The following is a 19591-nucleotide window of genomic DNA, read 5'->3' as shown; positions in this document are numbered from 1 at the left end:
AAGACAATGTTGGATAATTCCTCCCACCCACTCCATGACATGCTGGCTAGCCACAGGAGCACGTTCAGTGAGAGACTGAGATTACCAAAAAGCACCACTGAACGACACAGGAAATCATTCCTGTCTGTGGCCATCTCCCTGTACAACTCATCCACCTAACACACTGTATACTGCAATAGCTACATCCTTTTTGCACATGCTCTTCTTTCTTATTCAGATATTTAGTCGTAAGTGACTTATATGTATGTATATATTGTGCTATTTCTTACTTCTTGTTTTGTCTATTTTTGTTACTGTTTGTACTGGAGCACTGTAACCAACATAATTTCCCCTAGGGATCAATGAAGTATTCTGATTCTGGTTAACAATTGCACAATATAGTGAAGTAAGATAGAAACAAGGTTAACATGTAGGTAAAGAAAATAAATAATAATAATAAAAATGATAAGACATAACAACTGGAATTTGCTTTTAATCTCAAACGGCGCCGAGAGGGGTTGCAGGTGGCGCGCTTTGATTACCTGCGCATCATTTGACGCACACGTCATCGTCCAACTGGCTCAGTGCGCATGCGCTTTAAACTTTATTCGAGGAAGTGGTAGGACAGGCACCAGAAGCGATAGGGAAGAGTTTGTTGTTAACTCCACCTTCAGAGAAGACAAAAAGAACACCTCGCAACATTTTCAAAATGTCGGAATTTGATACCAACCCGTTCGCAGATACTGCCAGCGAAAACCCTTTCAATGTAAGTACGAGGACTGAGATTATAAGGCGCAGTCGGTGACATATCAAACGGCGGCAGTTAAACGGTAGCCAGCACGCCAGGAAACTTGTTGGGTGGATGTCGGGGCGGGAACCTACGTCTTTGAGGATTGCAACCATTTGGCAGGAAGTGTGACTGACAGTTTTTTAACCAATCACGTGGCTTGTAAAACGGCTGCATATCCTGTGAGTTTAGTTGCAGGAAGTTAAACTTGAAATGTGTGTCAGATATATTTTTTAAGCCACAGTACCTATTTTCTGCTTCCTTCGGAAGATAATGTACATTATTGTGTGTATTTCTAATGTCTTAGACGTGATTTGTGATAGTTCTGGTGGTTTGTAATGTGACGTTTATCGAAACTGTTGGTTTTCTCTCTACAAAGAGCTTCTAGCACACAGGATGTCTAATAGTAGGCCAGTTGTTTGTGGAAATAGGAACGTCCTCCCTTCACTTTAAAATATTAAAAAGGGCGAGCGACAAACTAAGGTCTTTCTTTATATGCACTGAAATAATATTTAGTTATATGAACAGATTTATAGTAGGAAAGCCTACTGGGAATGTTCTTATCCTCATGTTCCCATACATTTTTCTCTGGATAAATGTTCAGAAATAGTGAGAGTAAGAGTGTTTAGTTGCTATATCTTTATAGATTTTCTTTTGTTCCCTTGCACTAAAATGGGTTAATAACTGAAACAAGCCCAGAATTTCACATTTGGTCATTAATGTTTCTATTGGCTTTTTCACAAAGACGTGTTGAAGCTTTGAGGGGTATACTGTAAACACAGCCAGGTTTTCTTAGTGTTAGCAGGCTTGACAAAACCTAAAACCCTAGTCTGAGGTAATGGGGATCACAGTGGTGGTTACTGCTCCGGACAAGGCTATGTGTTCAGTCTAAGTTACCAAGGTAATTTGGCCAGTTATGAAGAGAGCCACTTTTGAGACACAAGAAACTGTCACGTTAGGTTTGACAAGCTCACTGACCCATTAATTGTACTTTGTAGTACACTCAGGAGCTAGAATTATTTGCCATTCATAAAGGAAGTGGTTTGACCCCTGGCTGCTTCAGTCTGCATGGAAAAGTGTCCTTGGGCAATTTTACCTCCATTATTGCCTAGTCCTCATCTGAAATTGAAAATGAAAGAAAGTAACAGAAGTCATAGAAAAAGACAAGTAGAATAAAGTACAATGTGAATATGTGTGTGAAAAGGAAGATGTGGCTTTTAGTCTTTAAGTGCTTTGAGTACTCAGTAAGAGTAGACAACCCCTTTAAATGCACCAGTCTGTGATTTAATATTATGCCAGCCAAGAAAAAGGATGAAAATGAAATAAATGGCTGACACAGAGGCAGCAGCAGTTAGGGAGACTCTGACATTGATTAATCCCTAATGTAAGTTACTCTTTAAAAACCTAGTTTTTGTCACTGTGTCTCATACTCCTTTAACACAGTATTTAACACACAGAAGTTTCAAACCCAACAATGGAAGAGCACCAATTTAAAAATGTTAACCATCATCTTTTGCTTGTTATTTTTTATCCATATATATGTGTATATATAAGAATGCATGATTTATTGTACATGTGTATGTACATGCAGGGAAACAGTCCTTTTATATCAGGTTTTCTCTTTCTCTTTCACGGAAACCTTTGAAGTCTGTCAGGAATTATCTCACACTCCACAAGTTTTCTTTTTTTTCTCTAGGACATGAGCTAGATATGTTAGCCTAGTTTCTGCAGTAGTAAAGAACCTGTTTATGTTTTCCATCTTTCCTTCTTATTATGCAATATGAAATTCATAAAGTAAAAAAAACAAAATTAAACCTGTCATAACTCTCCTTATTTAACAGTTTTTGAAATGAAGTGTAACATTTTAGTAACAGTGGCCATTCTTGAAAATGTAGAATTAGATAAAATGCAACATAAAAGGTGAATAGAAACTTAGCAGATTAATCACAATGGCTTGATCATGATGTCAGATTTGAATAACCGCATAGATAAGTGGGTGTTTGCATCTGTTAACACACACGTGCTGTTGTTAGGGTTTTTCAGTTCTACCAAATGTTAAGAAATCCATCTTATTGCAGAGAGAGCAACAGTTTATAGGAGCATTCAGAGTCCAAGGTTCAACCAGGCCTCACATTTAGTGTGACATATTTAACAGTAAATTGCTCTTATCACACTCCAAATCAAAACCAATGACCTGTGGGTACTATTCTGTGTAAGATTTAAGTGGCATTATGCTTTTACAGTATTGCAGAATGGAACTTTTGTTATCTCAAGTGTTCAATAGGTGTGACGTCAGTGGAGACTTCTGTTTGTTTGGTGGGTGGACTGGATAAATACCCTAGTAGCAGCTGGAGTATAATATGTACTCTGAAAAGCAGTTCTATTCATAAAAGCTCGCTGTCTGTGGTCACATTAAATATTTAACATGTTACCAACCTTTGAAAGAATATTAAAAATGTTAAAATGTGCATGTTTGTGGACTGCAGACTGCACTATGCTGCTTTTTCCCCCTGTAGGCCTTTCTGAGCATGTGCTTCTATCATTTGTAGCACTGTGGTATCTAAATTATTATTTTTGGGCCTTTGCTGGACAGATGCAGTGAAGATGTTTACGGGTGGGAATGTTTACAGGTGTGTCACTTTCCTATGGTTAGGAAAGCAGGTAGAGAAAGGGGAATACATGCAGCAAAAGGTCGCGGGTTGGAGACGGACCCATGCCATACTGCTTTTGGTCACCTGTTCACCCAGTGAGCTAAACCTGCACCCCATGGCTGTGGTATCTAATGTAAAATGTAGTAGTATCCAGCTGCTGTTTTGAAATGGCCACACCTAGGGAATCAGCAGTTATGAGAGCATGTCCGGTTTCCTTGTACAGAGACGTTAAAGTCACTGTATTATTTTTGTATTAAAATATGCCATGTTTACATGTCATCTATATACTTTATGCAGTTTTCCATATATCGGCATATATGGAAAACTGCATCTTTGTATGTCTGTCTATTGTTTTGAAGATGCTGTCCTCTTGTTTGAGGCTTGTCCCAGCTCGGTTTTCATTTCAGAGACTGTGTAAGTTTGCTGTCATCAGTTACTTTATTCACTGCTGTCGGTTTGTCTCTCTAAAGGATGTATAATAAGCCACTCCTCGCTGTTTACTAAGCATATGTTTTTTTTACCTGTGCAATTAGGTAGACGTTTTGAACGAGAGCCTTTGAATATCTTTGCAGGCAACAAGGAGTTGTTTCGTAAAATGTATCATGGGTCATTTAAGTTGGGTTTAGAGGTTAATTCCATTCACCCTTTTCCCTTTATATTGCTAGCTGTTGATCATGTCACTCAGACGTCTCTATGTTGCCGTCTGGGAATGTTTACAGGTGTGTCACAAGCACATATTAACAAGCAGGCGAGCTCTTATCACACTGTTGGTGAGTGACGTGTCACGTAGTCATGTGAAGTACTCGTTCTGTCAACCTTTTAAAGGAAGGACTGATTTGTCCCAGATTATTGAAGTGATTCTGGAAGTTGTTACTGTGTCATAGTTTTTGTTTTTGATCACCCACCGAGTTCACACAAACTTGCAGATGCAGCATTTCTCAGGACTGCATTGTACACCATCATTTCCAAATAAAAGCTTAGTTGTTACAATATGTTCTAGTGTAAATATTAGATATTGGTGTGTATATATATGTGTTTAGATGTTTCTTTGTATGTGCCAGTCTGGGATTATCTCTGAGATCTTGTCAGAGTAATTTACAGCATAGTTTCAGGTTCTTCCAGAACATCACAGGTTGTTGAGTTACATTCAAACCTTTTATAAGGAATGTTTTAATGAGGACAAGGTATGAGTCTACATATGCACAAGTTACATTTTACAACATAGTAGCAACCACCACACCCTATCAGTAAATTGTTTATTTCATATATGTATATGACAGTGGTTATAGCTACTGTTGCATAACCCTCTGCTTTCTGAATTTTAAATATTGCTGTTGTGGCTGCTGCCATGTTGGTATGTTGCTGAAATCGAGACCTGAAGTAGACAAAGGTCATTGGGAGGGTTGCAAACACAATATGTAATAATCTGTGCCAAATCAAATATGCATATCCTTCCACTGTAACTCACATTTTGAGTAAACCTCAAGTGGCCATCAGAAGAACTGCAGTTTTTGGAACTTGTTCAGCTGCTTCAATTTTCAGTCCCAGAGGGCTTAACAAACTGAGCCTTAGGAAGCCATTATTTCCATTGTCAGCTGTCAACTAATTCGCTGCTGCTAGACTTCACGAAGAAAAGAACTGACTAGGGCTCCAAATACAAGGAGTGTTTGACTCCACTGCCCAGCCCTCTGAAGAATCCAGATATCAAAGGGATATTCATAGAAATCAAGGCTCAGATACTTTCCCTACTGAAAGACGTGAAGAGCAGGCCAGAGGTTGCACCACCATCAGAAACAAGCTGGTTCAGCCTATGTCGTGTGGTGTGTCTGCTCAAGACATGGCCATGGAGCAGACAGTATGGAGTTTCTGTTCATCCTCTGTAAAGAAACCATGAACCTCTTCTGACTAGGACACAGGAAAAGAATACAAACCTGCTAACTCAGTTTTGTGATAGCCCCTTCACTGGTTATGTAGGTTATAGTTATTGAACCTTTTGGAGGAAAAAAAATCTCTCCAATCTACCTGAAGACATCTCTGATTCAGACTCTGACTACTGCTGCTGAACAACTAGGCCAAGTTTTCCAGACTGAGCCTACGGGCCCCACCCCCGACACATCTTGAGCTGTGTCCCATTTTAAGACCTGGATTTTTTTTTTCAAAGCTGGTATTTGTAGCTGGGCTGAATTTGAGCCTTTATTCTGAGCGAACTGCTGAGTGTAAAGGTGTGTCTAAAAATTTAGGTACTGGATCAGAGAATCTCATCGTCGTCGGCGGCTATAGATTGGAGAGGAGAAAAAAATCAGAAATAATTGTGTCAGGTGTAACTGGGACAAGTGGTAGCAATTAAGTTAAACAGAAGCTGAAGCTGTGTCAGGAAGATGGAGAACAATAAAATATTTGTGTAAGTTTAATTGAGACTGTAATTTTTCTTTGCAGGGTCTCTTTGGTTGTCCTTACCGATATTGACTGACAACCACTTAAATACAAATACAAAAGGACAATTTGCAATTAAGCTGTTGGCACATCCTAGAAATCTTACCGTCTTCCTTTCAAATAGGACAGACCCTTGTTGAATTACATCACGACACATGCGTGTTACCGGTACATCACAGGAGGCTCCAGAGACCCTGTTGGGCTGAAGTGGCGTCATGTATGGCAGGAATTCACAGTTACTGTTGTAGTTTTGGTGTGAATAAAAATTTCCTGGTACCTTTTTACCCCCCTCATATTTGTTTTTGCATGCCAATATAAAGTGCATCATTAAAATTTTTGGTCATGTGTTGGGATGCCACAAGCTGCCAAAATAGTGTCATCATCCAGTGCAGATGTCAAAACATGCTTTCTAGTTTTTTATTTTAGATTTAGGTTGTGCTTTACAGTTTTAATTCCTTAATAAAAAGGTTTATTGGAGAAAGAAAACTGTATGTGAATATAATGTTTTTAAGCCTTTAAAAGGTCTCCAAAAGGTCTTAAAAGGCTTTGAGAGAAATCTATAATTGCGTGCATGTGTGTAAAATGTACTGAACTGCATTGATGGAATTTATCAGGTCCTGACTTTCTTTTCTCAGACGTGTCAAAATAAGCAGTGCCTTCTCATATTATAGAGTGGTTAAATCAATAGTGAGCTCACTAGAGTCATTTAATGATTACCAGTGCTTCTCCAGGGGTAATATTACCAGGAACCTCAGAGGTTATTGCTGGATGTTATTGTACTTTACTTTATGACTTTGGCAAAGCATGATACGAGATTTCATAATCTCGGCTTTTTTCTTTTTGAGGGTTGCTTTCAGTGTTTCAGGAAATGGTAAAGCTTATAACAAAGAGTTCTTCTGGAGAGAAAATGAACAGCACTAAATGAATTTCTTCTTTGTAGATTTTAAGTCTAAATAAACTTGATATTCTTTATTTATTTATATTTATAAATATATATTTATTTTATTTTATATTTATTTATATTCTTGCAAAACTGTTCAGTTAAGCCATGTCAGTTAAGCCATGTAAATGCACTTACCTCTAATAGCAGCTCACCAAACCTGGTACAAGAGGCCTCTTTTTCATTACTGCATAGCACCTACACTTATTTCTGCAGCTTTTAGCTCAAAGATAAGAAATACTTCCAAGCTGTCATCATAGACAGAAATTGGATCAAAATGTATTTGTAGATTTTCAGGTAACTCATTATTATAAGTTGATAAAGATGCGCACGTGTTTTTATTATTATTTTTATTGTTTTTCCAGGATCCCTCTGTCACTCAGGTGACAAAATCCAACATCGAACCAGTTGACCAGTACAACCCTTTCTCTGCTCAACCCAGTGTAAGACATCTGGAAGCTACATTTTCTACTCATTTTGTTGGTTTTGAAACCCTTTGATGGTGTCTTATCTGCACATTTCCTCATTATTTCGTTTTCCTGTCAAAATATTGTATCTTTTGTTTTTTCTCACCATCTTTCAGTTCACCATTTCAATTTTTTGGTCTTGGCCTGCTTATGTCGCCATTCCCTTTATCTTCTTAGCCTTGTTTTCCTGGTATTCCTTCTCTTTTACTGGTTGCATTTGAATCTTTTATTTGCTTATTGTTGTTTTTTAGGATGGACTAGCAGCTCACACCACATCTCCTGCTGTGCTACAGCCATCTACAGAGCCCAGTCCACAGGTGAGAATTTATACCAAACCCACCACTTCTCTGATTAAAAAAAATATTTTTATGAAGGTGAATGAGCAGGTGTGGGTGAGATTTTATAACAATCTAGCATTATTATTGCACAATTATGTGACCTCACTCTGTTTTTTCAGTTGATGGATGGTGGGAATTATGAGATTGAGATACATCGAAGCCCTGATTGACAACAAAGAGCAGAATAAGACTCAGTTGCAGTTTACTGAAGCTGTAAGACGGCCCCAGTCTGTCAGGAGAGGTTGGCTAATGCTAACATTGTGCAAAGCAAGCTAAAAATACATCTGGTAGTAAAACATTTTTGAGAGCAACTCAAACCTACTGTAGAAGACCACTACATCTAAGCCAAGATGAGCAAGACCATTTATTGAAATTCAATAAATACATTTAAAAAATTTCAGTTCTTATCCTAGGTCTAGATATCACAGATGGGCTCTTAATCACATATTCCTACTGCAGCACATTTAGAAGAACTCATAATAACTACGATGACAATTGGATGTTATTTAGTGACAGTGTGAATGGAGGTGTGCATTTTGTCTTGCCCTCTGCTGTGCTCTGGGTACTAAAAGTTTGGAAACCACTAAGAAAGAGTATTTTCTTAAGTTCCAATTCTACTTATCCTGCCTGTTTAATTAACAGTTATTTTTTCACACAGATGCTGTAGCCGTTTCTTTTACTCAAAGCCATTTAGTTGCTACATCGAACTAAATGTCCAAACCTTATTTTGCCAAAAAGATCACAAAACTGAGCTTTTAATTAGGGGTGGGTTTTTATAATCGATTTATCGATTAAAATCGATTCTGGCTTGGATAACGTGAAATCGATTCATTAAAATTGTGAATCGTTTTTTTAATATAAATTTATTTTGCCCGAAATGCCAGAATCTCAGGTGAAAAATCACAAAATTTCAATAACCACCAAACAGCTAAGACAGTAAATGAGAGCAGGTACACGGATTCAGCACAAAGACGTTCTAAAATGTTTAGAAATTGCATTTTTTAGCAACACGTGGCTCATTTTAGAATTCTAAAATAACTGGATGTGTCTAAAGGGCAATCTGTCCCTTCAGACTCTCAGTATGGTCCTTACGTCAGGATGTGTGGTTGCTACACAAACATCTACTCACTTTACACATTATTATAATGAAGCTCTTTGTTCTGTCCTATAAATATTCATGAATAGCAAAACAGATCACCTGCATCCTACCTCTTCCTGGCAAGTCAGAGATCAGATATGATAACCATGAATATGTATTTCCTGTAATATGTCATTTAAAAGTCAAGTACACCCTTTTAGATGCCTGTGAAAACAGATGCAATTCAGAGTGTTTATTGAAGTGGCTCACAGCGACTGATTGCTGTCTTGGGTGTTAAAAACTGAAACTAGAAAGCTTATATGTGAAGTGAATCATTTCTGCACCGTTTCCTTGCTATTTGCATGAAATCGGAGTCTCCTGACAGTGGCTTAGGTAATTTTCTGTGCATCTAATGTGGTGGTTGAGTGAAGCGTTTCCTCCTTTTTCAGGTAACTGCTGCTGCAGCTCAGGCCAACCTGCTGAGGCAGCAGGAAGAGCTGGAGAGGAAAGCTGCCGAGCTGGACCGCAGAGAGCATGAGCTACAGAGCAGAGGCCTGACAGGTCATTAAAAACAAAACTCCTCAGCACAGCGCCCTGATAACAGACAATGATTTGCAACGTGGGCATTATGTACCAAAGACAAATATAAAACTACATCCTTGCACTCACTGGCTTTTTTTTTTTTTTTTTTTTGGCTCTGATATTCATATCAATAGGTCTGCAAAGAGCTATAACAATAATATGAAGATCATTATCTGTTAATTATCAACTCTGGTGAATGACTGAATGTTTGGTGAAATGTGTCTTCATGTGCTGCATCTGCTGATGTAAACTTGCGGTGATAAGTTTTTAGTTTAGTTTAAAAAGCAGATGCTTAGATAGGTTTATGTAAACAGTGCAGTTATGTTCCAGAGGCACAGCAGTGACATTATCCAGCCTGCTTAGGTAGGAATGCTGCTGTACATTGACTCCCACACACTTGCGTAAATGACTCAGATGAATGTGTCAGTATTTTAAAAATAACCACCGGTTGCTTTTTGTTAAACTCTATTCGTGCTCATGATATATCTGCTGTCTTGTATTTATAGTTTGCCATGCTGATGTTATCTCTTGACTCGACAGGTAAAGAGAACAACTGGCCTCCACTTCCAAAGTTCTTCCCCATCAAACCATGTTTTTACCAGGACTTCTCAGAGGAAATCCCCCCAGAGTGCCAGAGAGTCTGCAAGATGATGTACTACCTCTGGATGTGTAAGCACATTACATTTTTAGGGGGGCGGACATTGGAAGTCTGAGAAGTAAAAACCTTTCAGGAAGGTTTGAAGCTCTGAATCGGTGTAAAAATGTACCCTAAAATCACTTCTTAACAACACCGGTTGGTGTGATGGGAAAAACACTCCAGCCAGTACTGTTTAGTTTTTGTTCTTCTTTGCTGTATACATACATGATACTGAAATTCTGACTAGAATACAATCACTGACTCTCTCTACTGTCGTCCTCAGTCAACTGTGTGACTCTGTTCCTCAACCTGCTGGCATGTTTGGCTTTCTTCACCACGGCTTCAAGCAATGGTGTGGACTTTGGTCTCTCCATTCTCTGGCTCATCCTCTTTGCTCCCTGCTCCTTCCTCTGCTGGTACCGACCCGTCTACAAGGCCTTCAGGTGAGTCCCCCCATCATGAAAGGTACTGTATGCATCATTTGACCCCGTGTGTGGACAGTGATGTGTGTTTTTTAAGAACTCTGCTTAAAAGGCATTTTTTCATCTGGATTTTACAGACGTGTACATTAATGCATTAGCTTTTGAAATGTTTGTTCCCAAATGTATTGTGTATAAATTTAACAAAAAACCCTGTGAGTTTATTTTTAAGTTTCGATCAACTGCTGTGAACAAAAAGAAAAATGTCTGATAACTTTGATACTTTTTGTAACAACGATAATGCTTCTGCGCCAGATGTATTCGCTTTCCCTTGTAATTTTTGTGCTGTCACAGTGTGTATTTCACACATTACATTTATATTACAGCGTTGCCATGGTAAAGATTTGCACTTGCACATGTCACTTACATTCATATAACTGTACTCCTGATATAAATGTGTTTTCTAAGTCTGAAAGTTTAATGGATGGTTTTTTCCTCTTTTTTTCAGGACTGACAGCTCCTTCAGCTTCTTCTTGTTCTTCTTTGTGTTTTTTTGCCAAGTGGTAATCTTCATCATCCAGTCAATAGGCATACCTCACTGGGGCAACAGGTGAGTGTCATGTATGTCCTATTTTTCAATAAAAACTTTAGTTTTCCAGATGGCTTCTTCAAAAGTAAATATGTGGGCATTACGTTTATGGTTTTTAAGCATATACTTGAAATAATATGTTAAGGATATAATAGGATAGCTTTTTTTTTATTACCCTCTGCAAATTTCAAATTATTTTTTTTAAACTCTAATCTGTATTTAATTACATATCTCTATAAATAAAGCTTATATTAGTCCAGCATGTTATGGTAGATATATGCATTGCATGAAAGTAAATCAGAGTCCTATTTCAATTTCAGTTTGTGCATCTTCATCACAAACCACAGACATTTTGGATATAAAGTCGTAACAGTTATTTCATATTCTGTTGGCGGCTTTAGTGAAATTTAGAAGTTTAAAAAACTATTTTTAAACACCAGAAATTGCAATAAGTATATTTTAAGTTCAAGTTCGAACAAATGTTATAATTTAACATATAATTTTGACATAATAATTATGTTTATATTAATATTAATTCATAGTATGTATGAATCTCATAAGAGCTTATGAATAGATAATAAAATAACTGGTTTCGCGGGAGTATTCACGTTGTGATCGTGTCCCCCTGACTGACAAAGTGTTTTGTGTGCTTGTGATTTGTTGCGTTAAATAATCAGAACTATTACCGGTCATTTGGCCTGTCAGCTGCCGTCCTCTCTCTTTCCTTCATTTTCTGCAATCTTTCATCTCTCACGACAGAAACTTTCCATTCTTCAGCCTCTAGCCTGCTGCCTCTCTGTCTGCGGGTAACTCTGTAAGTTTCTGCTGCTTGCAGTCTGTTACCCCACCATTTCTTTGTTCTCTTTTCCCAATCTAAATGTGTTTCAGCTTAAACTGCATCAGAATACGGTGTCATAACCTCTGCTCTTTAACCAGTGATCCATTTTAAATACTAACCTGCTGTTTTTTACTTTGTGTTTGTTTGTTGTTGTTGTTTTTCCTATTTTTTTAACTTCTTAATATTACGATCAAATTAATTATAAATGTATTAAAGTCAAACAGAGTTTTAAAGGTAAAAAGAAGAATAAGAGCAACAGAAAATGAGGGCAGTGATGTTCATTTATTTCACGTTAATTATTTAACCAGTGGTTGGCATTTGTTTTTGTCCGGCTGCTTCCAAAACACATTCTTCTCTTCTCCTCAAATCGAATATAGCAGCGTACATGTGTTGTACGCTGTATGTTGTATGTTTCCTTCTGTTGAATACAATTTTAAGTTTCACTGATGCTGTTCATAAGATCACCTAAAACTCTGCTGTTTGTTGCAGTGGTTGGCTCTCTGCATTCACTATCATCAGTGAACACCGTGCAGTGGGAATCATCATGATCATAGTGGCCATCCTCTTCACTTTGTGCGCTGTGATGTCTGTCATTCTGCTCAAGATGGTAAGAGTTGCCTCACTTTTCTTTTCTTTTTTTCTTAATTTTCTTCAGAACACAGTTTTTATCTCTGGTTATTTTACTTGTTGACTCACTAATCAACAGTTGCTAGATGTCTGTGTAATGTTATGGTTGATTTTTGGTTAACACCAGTGCAAATCCTTCAAGTGCACCAATCACAATGAAATGGAATTCCAGCCATTCATTCATTCTTACATGTGTGTCCAGTTCAGGAGCCTATCCCAGCCCTATGCTTCTAATAGGGCAAGAAGCAAGGTAGATCCTGGACAGGTCACCATTGTGTCACAAGGCTAACACAGAGAGAAAGACCGTCATTCACACTCACATCTAAGGCATTTTTAGAAATACGACATGCTTATCTCTAGTCTGTGGGAAGAAACCAGTGTATCCAGAGAGAAACCCATCTGGCCAGCATGTTTGAACCAGGAACCCTCTTGTTGTGCTGCCTGCTAAATTCAATTTAGAAATAAAATAATAATTCCACTTCATTTTTGTAGCACCAGATCAAAATTGTCATTGCAAATTGCTTTATGTTAGAGAGAAGCCAAAATCAGTTGATCCCCTATGAGCCGTACTTGATGATTTTTAGTAGGAAGAGACCTCATGCAGTACCAGGCCGAAGCGGGATTTATTTTCCAGCAGAGGTACAGTGGGGCAAAAAAGTATTTAGTCAGCCACCGATTGTGCAAGTTCCCCCACCTAAAATGATGACAGAGGTCAGTAATTTGTACCAGAGGTACACTTCAACTGTGAGAGACAGAATGTGAAAAAAAAATCCATGAATCCACATGGTAGGATTTGTAAAGAATTTATTCGTAAATCAGGGTGGAAAATAAGTATTTGGTCAATAACAAAAATACAACTCAATACTTTGTAACATAACCTTTGTTGGCAATAACAGAGGTCAAACGTTTACTATAGGTCTTTACCAGGTTTGCACACACAGTAGCTGGTATTTTGGCCCATTCCTCCATGCAGATCTTCTCGAGAGCAGCGATGTTTTGGGGCTGTCGCCGAGCAACACGGACTTTCAACTCCCGCCACAGATTTTCTATGGGGTTGAGGTCTGGAGACTGGCTAGGCCACTCCAGGACTTTCAAATGCTTCTTACGGAGCCACTCCTTTGTTGCCCGGGCGGTGTGTTTTGGATCATTGTCATGTTGGAAGACCCAGCCTCGTTTCATCTTCAAAGTTCTCACTGATGGAAGGAGGTTTTGGCTCAAAATCTCACGATACATGGCCCCATTCATTCTGTCCTTAACACGGATCAGTCGTCCTGTCCCCTTGGCAGAAAAACAGCCCCATAGCATGATGTTTCCACCCCCATGCTTCACAGTAGGTATGGTGTTCTTGGGATGCAACTCAGTATTCTTCGTCCTCCAAACACGACAAGTTGAGTTTATACCAAAAAGTTCTACTTTGGTTTCATCTGACCACATGACATTCTCCCAACCCTCTGCTGTATCATCCATGTGCTCTCTGGCAAACTTCAGACAGGCCTGGACATGCACTGGCTTCAGCAGCGGGACACGTCTGGCACTGCGGGATTTGATTCCCTGCCGTTGTAGTGTGTTACTGATGGTGACCTTTGTTACTTTGGTCCCAGCTCTCTGCAGGTCATTCACCAGGTCCCCCCGTGTGGTTCTGGGATCTTTGCTCACCGTTCTCATGATCATTTTGACCCCACGGGATGACATCTTGCGTGGAGCCCCAGATCGAGGGAGATTATCAGTGGTCTTGTATGTCTTCCATTTTCTGATGATTGCTCCCACAGTTGATTTTTTCACACCAAGCTGCTTGCCTATTGTAGATTCACTCTTCCCAGTCTGGTGCAGGTCTACAATACTTTTCCTGGTGTCCTTCGAAAGCTCTTTGGTCTTGGCCATGGCGGAGTTTGGAGTCTGACTGTTTGAGGCTGTGGACAGGTGTCTTTTATACAGATGATGAGTTCAAACAGGTGCCATTCATACAGGTAATGAGTGGGGGACAGAAAAGCTTCTTACAGAAGACGTTACAGGTCTGTGAGAGCCAGAGATTTTCCTTGTTTGAGGTGACCAAATACTTATTTTCCACCCTAATTTACGAATAAATTCTTTACAAATCCTACCATGTGGATTCATGGATTTTTTTTTTCACATTCTGTCTCTCACAGTTGAAGTGTACCTCTGGTGCAAATTACTGACCTCTGTCATCATTTTAAGTGGGGGAACTTGCACAATCGGTGGCTGACTAAATACTTTTTTGCCCCACTGTAGCTCGTTTGGTGTCTCCTCCCATACAGGGATGACCTACCTGTTTAAACAGCAATTTTCTCACAATTTCTTCCTCCTCAGGTCCACAGCATGTACCGACGTACTGGGGCCAGTTTCCAGAAGGCGCAGCAGGAGTTCTCTCAGGGCGTCTTCACCAGTAAAACCTTCCAAACTGCTGCTGCTGGAACAGCTTCCTCTGCTGCCCAGGGAGCCTTCCAGGCAAACAACTAATGGTAGATTTAGCTAAACTGAGCTTGTTTAGCAGGTCAATGTCTGTACATTATCAGGTCTGGATAATTAATTAAACTAAAGCTGAACAAATGAGCCTTTTGAAGCCATCGGCCAGATTTCTGGAAATAAGAATTTGACCTCATAATGTACAGACCCTGAGCCAGGTTAAGCTCCTTCACCATCAGCATTTCCCTGTATCTCCTTTTGCTTGTCACTTTCAGTGTGTGCTATGCAGAGTTATATCGTCTGAAGTGGGTGTTTTTAAAAAAAACAAACAAACAAAAAAGCAAGCAGTGGAGGGAAAGTGCAAACTGGAGTGTAAAGCATGAAGTTGACTCAGTGCTATTTCAGCATTTCTTGTACATAAAATATAAATATTTTACATTTCATGTGGGTGCAGTGAGCTTGCGGTCCTCCACACTGATGGAATATCCTGTAATATAAATAAGATGAAGTGTTTGTCATTGATTGACATGTATTTTGTCCTGGAAGCATATCTCTTTGCTTTTGTTTGCTGCACGTTTTCAGTCTAATGAGGAAGAAATGGATCTGACAGATCGTGCTAATTGTAATCTGTGTGGCCTTAAAGTTTTGGATATTCTTTGGATGTTATTGCACAAAATGACTTAAACCTGGAGTAAGATGATCTTGGTAGTTAGCTCATGATTTCTACATAACCAAGTGCATCCACAGAGGAAACCACATCGCTCCACATCATTTCATGCTTGTACTCAGATTTTTTTTTTTTAATCTAATTCGGCAGACTGAGGTTCTGATGTCCTTTTTTTTTTGTTTGTTTGTTTTTCTCCAGCCGAATATTCTTGCTGAACTGGTAATATTTACAAATGTTATCAGGATCACATTCATTTTTTTCTTATTTTTTAGCAGCTTCAGCTATGTCTTCTCACTACCTTGTTTAAGAGATGTTTCTAAGGAAACCAAACGAGTACTGAATATAAAAATGGAACATTTTTCTGATTAAAATAAGTAGATCAATATTTCATATAGATTCTTTAATGGACTGAGTCCATCCAAGCTAGAGTATTTTTTTTAAATTTACTAACATTTAATGCAGGAGAAATGTTAGAAAATTTGCAATGATTTTTTTAAACAGTGTGAATATTTAACAACAATCAGAAAGTAAGTCGGGTATTCTGATTTCTGAGAAATCAGATATGTATCTGATTAGATGTATGCCAAAGCAGTGTGAATATGATACATTTCATCCTCCTCAGAACACATCCAGTTTCAGTAAACAGCTGCGGTATTTTCATTTCTTCTTGGAAATAGTGGAACATCTTCCTTGTATTCCTGTAACTTGTCCACTGAGCTCTAAATTATTTGTGTGCTGGTGTATATTTTCTACCTGATTTCATGTATTAAAAAACATGTGTGTGTGCGTGTTTATTGATTGTACTGTTTCAAAGCATCAGCTTGGATGTAACATGTTCCTAAATGACAAGTGCAAATTTGAATGTTTTTTTATGACGTTCCTGCACCGCATAACAGTCTGATTGGAGGTTTGAGCTTATTTACACATGTATAGTAAATATGGTTTTAAATTCACACATTTCTGAATGCAGATCTGGATTTTGTATTTTAGCGTCTATTAAAATTTCTTTGCTTTAATTTAAAACTGTTTTCCTTACTTTCCTTTTTTTAGTTTTACAGAACATTAGCGATTGAGCAATATGGAGACACAGTTGAGAAGGTTTGGACGTGTACGGAGGGTGGATGGTGGATATGAACAAAAGAATTTCCTGCATCTGGACGCAATAAAGTACATGTTATCTAAAAAGTAATCGGTTCACATTAGCATTAGCCCAACATCTGACATGATCAAAGGAGACATAATACCAGTGACGTGAAGACAATGGTACTGCATCAATATGAGTTTGAATATTATTAAAGCTTAAGTATTTTAATCCATAAATGTCACATACCTTTAAATTGGGTAACAATTTGAACTAGTATGATAGAACAAAGATAATGTTTTGCTTAGTGTTGCAAATCAAAAATTTGGGGGAAGAAAGTTGATATATTGATGCTTAGTTGCTACAATATGTAACAGAAATTTATCTGTATTGTGGACACCAGTGCTACCCCTCAGCCTCCTAGTAGATGCACCTTTGATATGAAAACTCATTCTCAATCTCATTCAGAAGATTTTCTGAAAGCTTGACCTCTGACCTTGACTTTGAGGTTGAGGTCACAGATTCAGACTTATCGGAGATGTCCGTGGCTAAACCTATGGCATCAATTTGGAACTCCTACATTGTCTGATTCTCAAGTTATCGCATTCACAAACTTGGGTGTCCATGCCAATAACCCATTAGCCTTTTATGGCTGAGGGGCAATGAGTGAACTAGAGCTGCAGGGATATCACATCGGATGCTTTAATCAGAGTTCTGAGGTGTTACCGGCATCCATCCATTTCTCAAATTGTTTACTGAGTTGTCCAACAGCAGCTGAGATAAGGTGAGAGGCAGGGTACACCTTGGAGAGGTCACCAGTCAATCACAGGACCATCACATAGAGGCAAATGACCACTCATGTTCACATTCATGCCTCAGAGCATGGCTGGGTATTGTCACAGATTTCTACAACCAATTCAGTTCTCTTTCACAATTTTATTCGACTCAATTCAATTTTAACTCAGCCAGAAATATTATAATTATGATCATTTATCTCGGAAATGTGCTGTAGAAAGAACCCTTTAAAGCTTGTAAATTAAATATATTAATTTTTAAATTAAGAACAGATCCTAAAGCAGTTACAATAATGCACTTTTTATTTAGCTTTTTATTTACTTCTGAGATTTGTGGTATTTCCACAGTATTTCAGCTCCATTTTGCACATCTTCCATATGCCTTTGCTTTTGTCCAGCTTTTCACTGGAGACAGTGAAGGCTTGGTGGCGCCTTCAGTGGAGTAGCCATGATGGTTCATGTGCAGCCAGGTTACTTCACTCCTGGGTGGCTACCTCTTTCATACTCGGAAAAATACTTTTATATTTAAAAATTGATTTCAGGAATTAATGAATCGATATAAGATTATTTAAATTAAAATCTTAATTAGCAAGCACATTTAACTAAATGCAACATACTGTAGACAACAGTGGTCTTTAATAGATCCCCCTCCTCGGTGGATGGAGAGGGAGACCTACGTGACCAGGTTGGGTCTGCAGTGATCCAGACAGTCTGTGGAGAGTCTGCGCTAAGACCATGACCGCTCTCCTTTGACCATCTGCCTGCCTGTCTGTGTGCTTTCTCCAGCCTCCATCTGGAGCTCAAAATAGCTGAAACTACTTTCCATCAAATAAAGCCATCGACAACGGGACCAGACAGCATGGCTGCCCGAGCAGACAGGCACTGTTAATGTTATTAAAGGTGGAGACAGAGATTCTCTTTATCAACGTCTGCAGCGCAAGGTGAAAGCTGCAGAAGGAAACAGTAATCCACTAGGAACTGCTGTGCACATCCTGCAGCTATTCCAGTGTACTCTCAATGAAAAGAGTCAATTCAGCCAAGGTAGAAAAAATATTTGCACAACTATTAAAATATATGTACTTACAGTTAACTAAAAGCACTTTTAAGGCTTCTTAATTGATATTTTTCACAACTTGTTTCACAACATTTGAGTCACATATAAATTCTGCCAGTTTTAAAAAGTTCTCTGGGGTTGAGGTTGATGTGTGTAGAATAAAAAAGTAATCAGCTGTGTCACAGAGATGCAGAGTTTCAGCATCAGTTTGACAACAATGGCTTTTAAACACAGTTTGTCCAAAAGATGGCGAGGTAGAGCCCTGCTATACGTTAGCTGCTTTAATCTTAACTGTGCATCAAAATGTTCTTCTCTGCTACTTCTCTGAAGTACTGACCAGATCAGAATATCGGATCCCCAAGTGAATAGCAGCAAGTCAGTGTCAATAAAATAATCGTCAATTTATTTAAAGAAAGACGCATTTCTCCTCCTCCTCCATCGGAGGAGAAAAACAAATACACCAAGAAATGCTTTCCAGTTTATAAAAAGAGCCAGCACTGTACATTCAGGTGAGTCAGCCTTGACATAATACAACTGCACATGGATTACATCATCTGCTAAAGTGTGGTGAGACAAAAGACTGTAGTTTTACCACTAGAGGGAAGCATGGCTGTGGTTAGGTGCTGTGTGGTTAGAAGTGCTGACTCACTGTCAGAGAGACTTGCAGCAAAAGCCTGTGGTGAGGTATCCACACAGGGTGGGATGCTACACACAGTTTATTTCTGCCTTTTTTGACTGGAGCTCCTGTAAAGTTACTGGATATTACAGACAGCTAACTGTAATATCCAGTAACCTTACCAAACATGATGAAGCGCAAGTGCTGCTTTTATTTTTAACACTGGCATCGAAAGATGCTTATTGAGCAAAAGCAAAAAAGATGTAAATGCATAAACAGTCATATATGTTCAGTCCTTCACCACCAGCTCCTGCCAGGTATTATGTTGTTTGTAGGTAGAGGGAGACAAAAGCCAGTAGTTGATGCAAACCTTCGTGTTATCCTCTCAGTGTGGTGCTGACAGTTTATGCTGAGATTCCCTCCACTACGCTCCAAAATGTGCCAAGCTCAAGGTCAACCAGGAAAAAGCTGAATGAGGATCATTTGTGTGAGCAGGAAGGAAGGAAGGAAGGAAGGAAGGAAGGAAGCCTATTTTAATGCTGTGTTCTTTTTGTGTTTTCATCAGTTTGTCCTCACTGTGTGCTAAAGAC

General features: G+C 38.7%; 1 protein-coding gene across 3 annotated transcripts; it reads left to right on the top strand.

Annotated features, from left to right (window-relative positions):
* Positions 1-581: 581 nt before the first annotated feature.
* On the top strand, positions 582-16479 carry scamp2 (secretory carrier membrane protein 2). 3 transcript variants are annotated; one of them, XR_013970937.1, is made up of 10 exons: positions 582-745; positions 7156-7233; positions 7509-7574; positions 9123-9234; positions 9796-9924; positions 10176-10335; positions 10820-10921; positions 12228-12345; positions 13967-14099; positions 14186-14687. XR_013970937.1 is itself a non-coding variant. In XM_080876683.1 (9 exons), the coding sequence occupies exons 1-9, from the start codon at positions 689-691 to the stop codon at positions 14841-14843; spliced, it is 972 nt and encodes a 323-aa protein (XP_080732809.1). In that variant the 5' UTR covers positions 582-688; the 3' UTR covers positions 14844-16479. The 3 variants fall into 3 exon arrangements, 2 of the variants coding, with proteins under 2 accessions (XP_080732809.1, XP_080732810.1); XM_080876683.1 differs by lacking the exons at positions 13967-14099; positions 14186-14687 and adding an exon at positions 14694-16479; XM_080876684.1 differs by having other exon boundaries at positions 13967-14687.
* Positions 16480-19591: the final 3112 nt, after the last annotated feature.

This window comes from Rhamphochromis sp. 'chilingali' (assembly GCF_963969265.1).
Source record: "Rhamphochromis sp. 'chilingali' genome assembly, chromosome: 2".
Classification (NCBI taxonomy): domain Eukaryota; kingdom Metazoa; phylum Chordata; class Actinopteri; order Cichliformes; family Cichlidae; genus Rhamphochromis; species Rhamphochromis sp. 'chilingali'.
Note: the sequence above shows the minus strand (reverse complement) of the source record. Positions and strands in the feature narration are given on the sequence as shown.

Bases quoted from the DNA above. Each gene is read 5' to 3' on its own strand.
- scamp2 (XM_080876683.1), top strand. From the start codon at position 689: ATGTCGGAATTTGATACCAACCCGTTCGCAGATACTGCCAGCGAAAAC. The intron at 746-7,155 runs GTAAGTACGAGG...TTGTTTTTCCAG, and splicing joins CCAGCGAAAACCCTTTCAAT to GATCCCTCTGTCACTCAGGT. The intron at 7,575-9,122 runs GTGAGAATTTAT...CTCCTTTTTCAG, and splicing joins CTACAGAGCCCAGTCCACAG to GTAACTGCTGCTGCAGCTCA.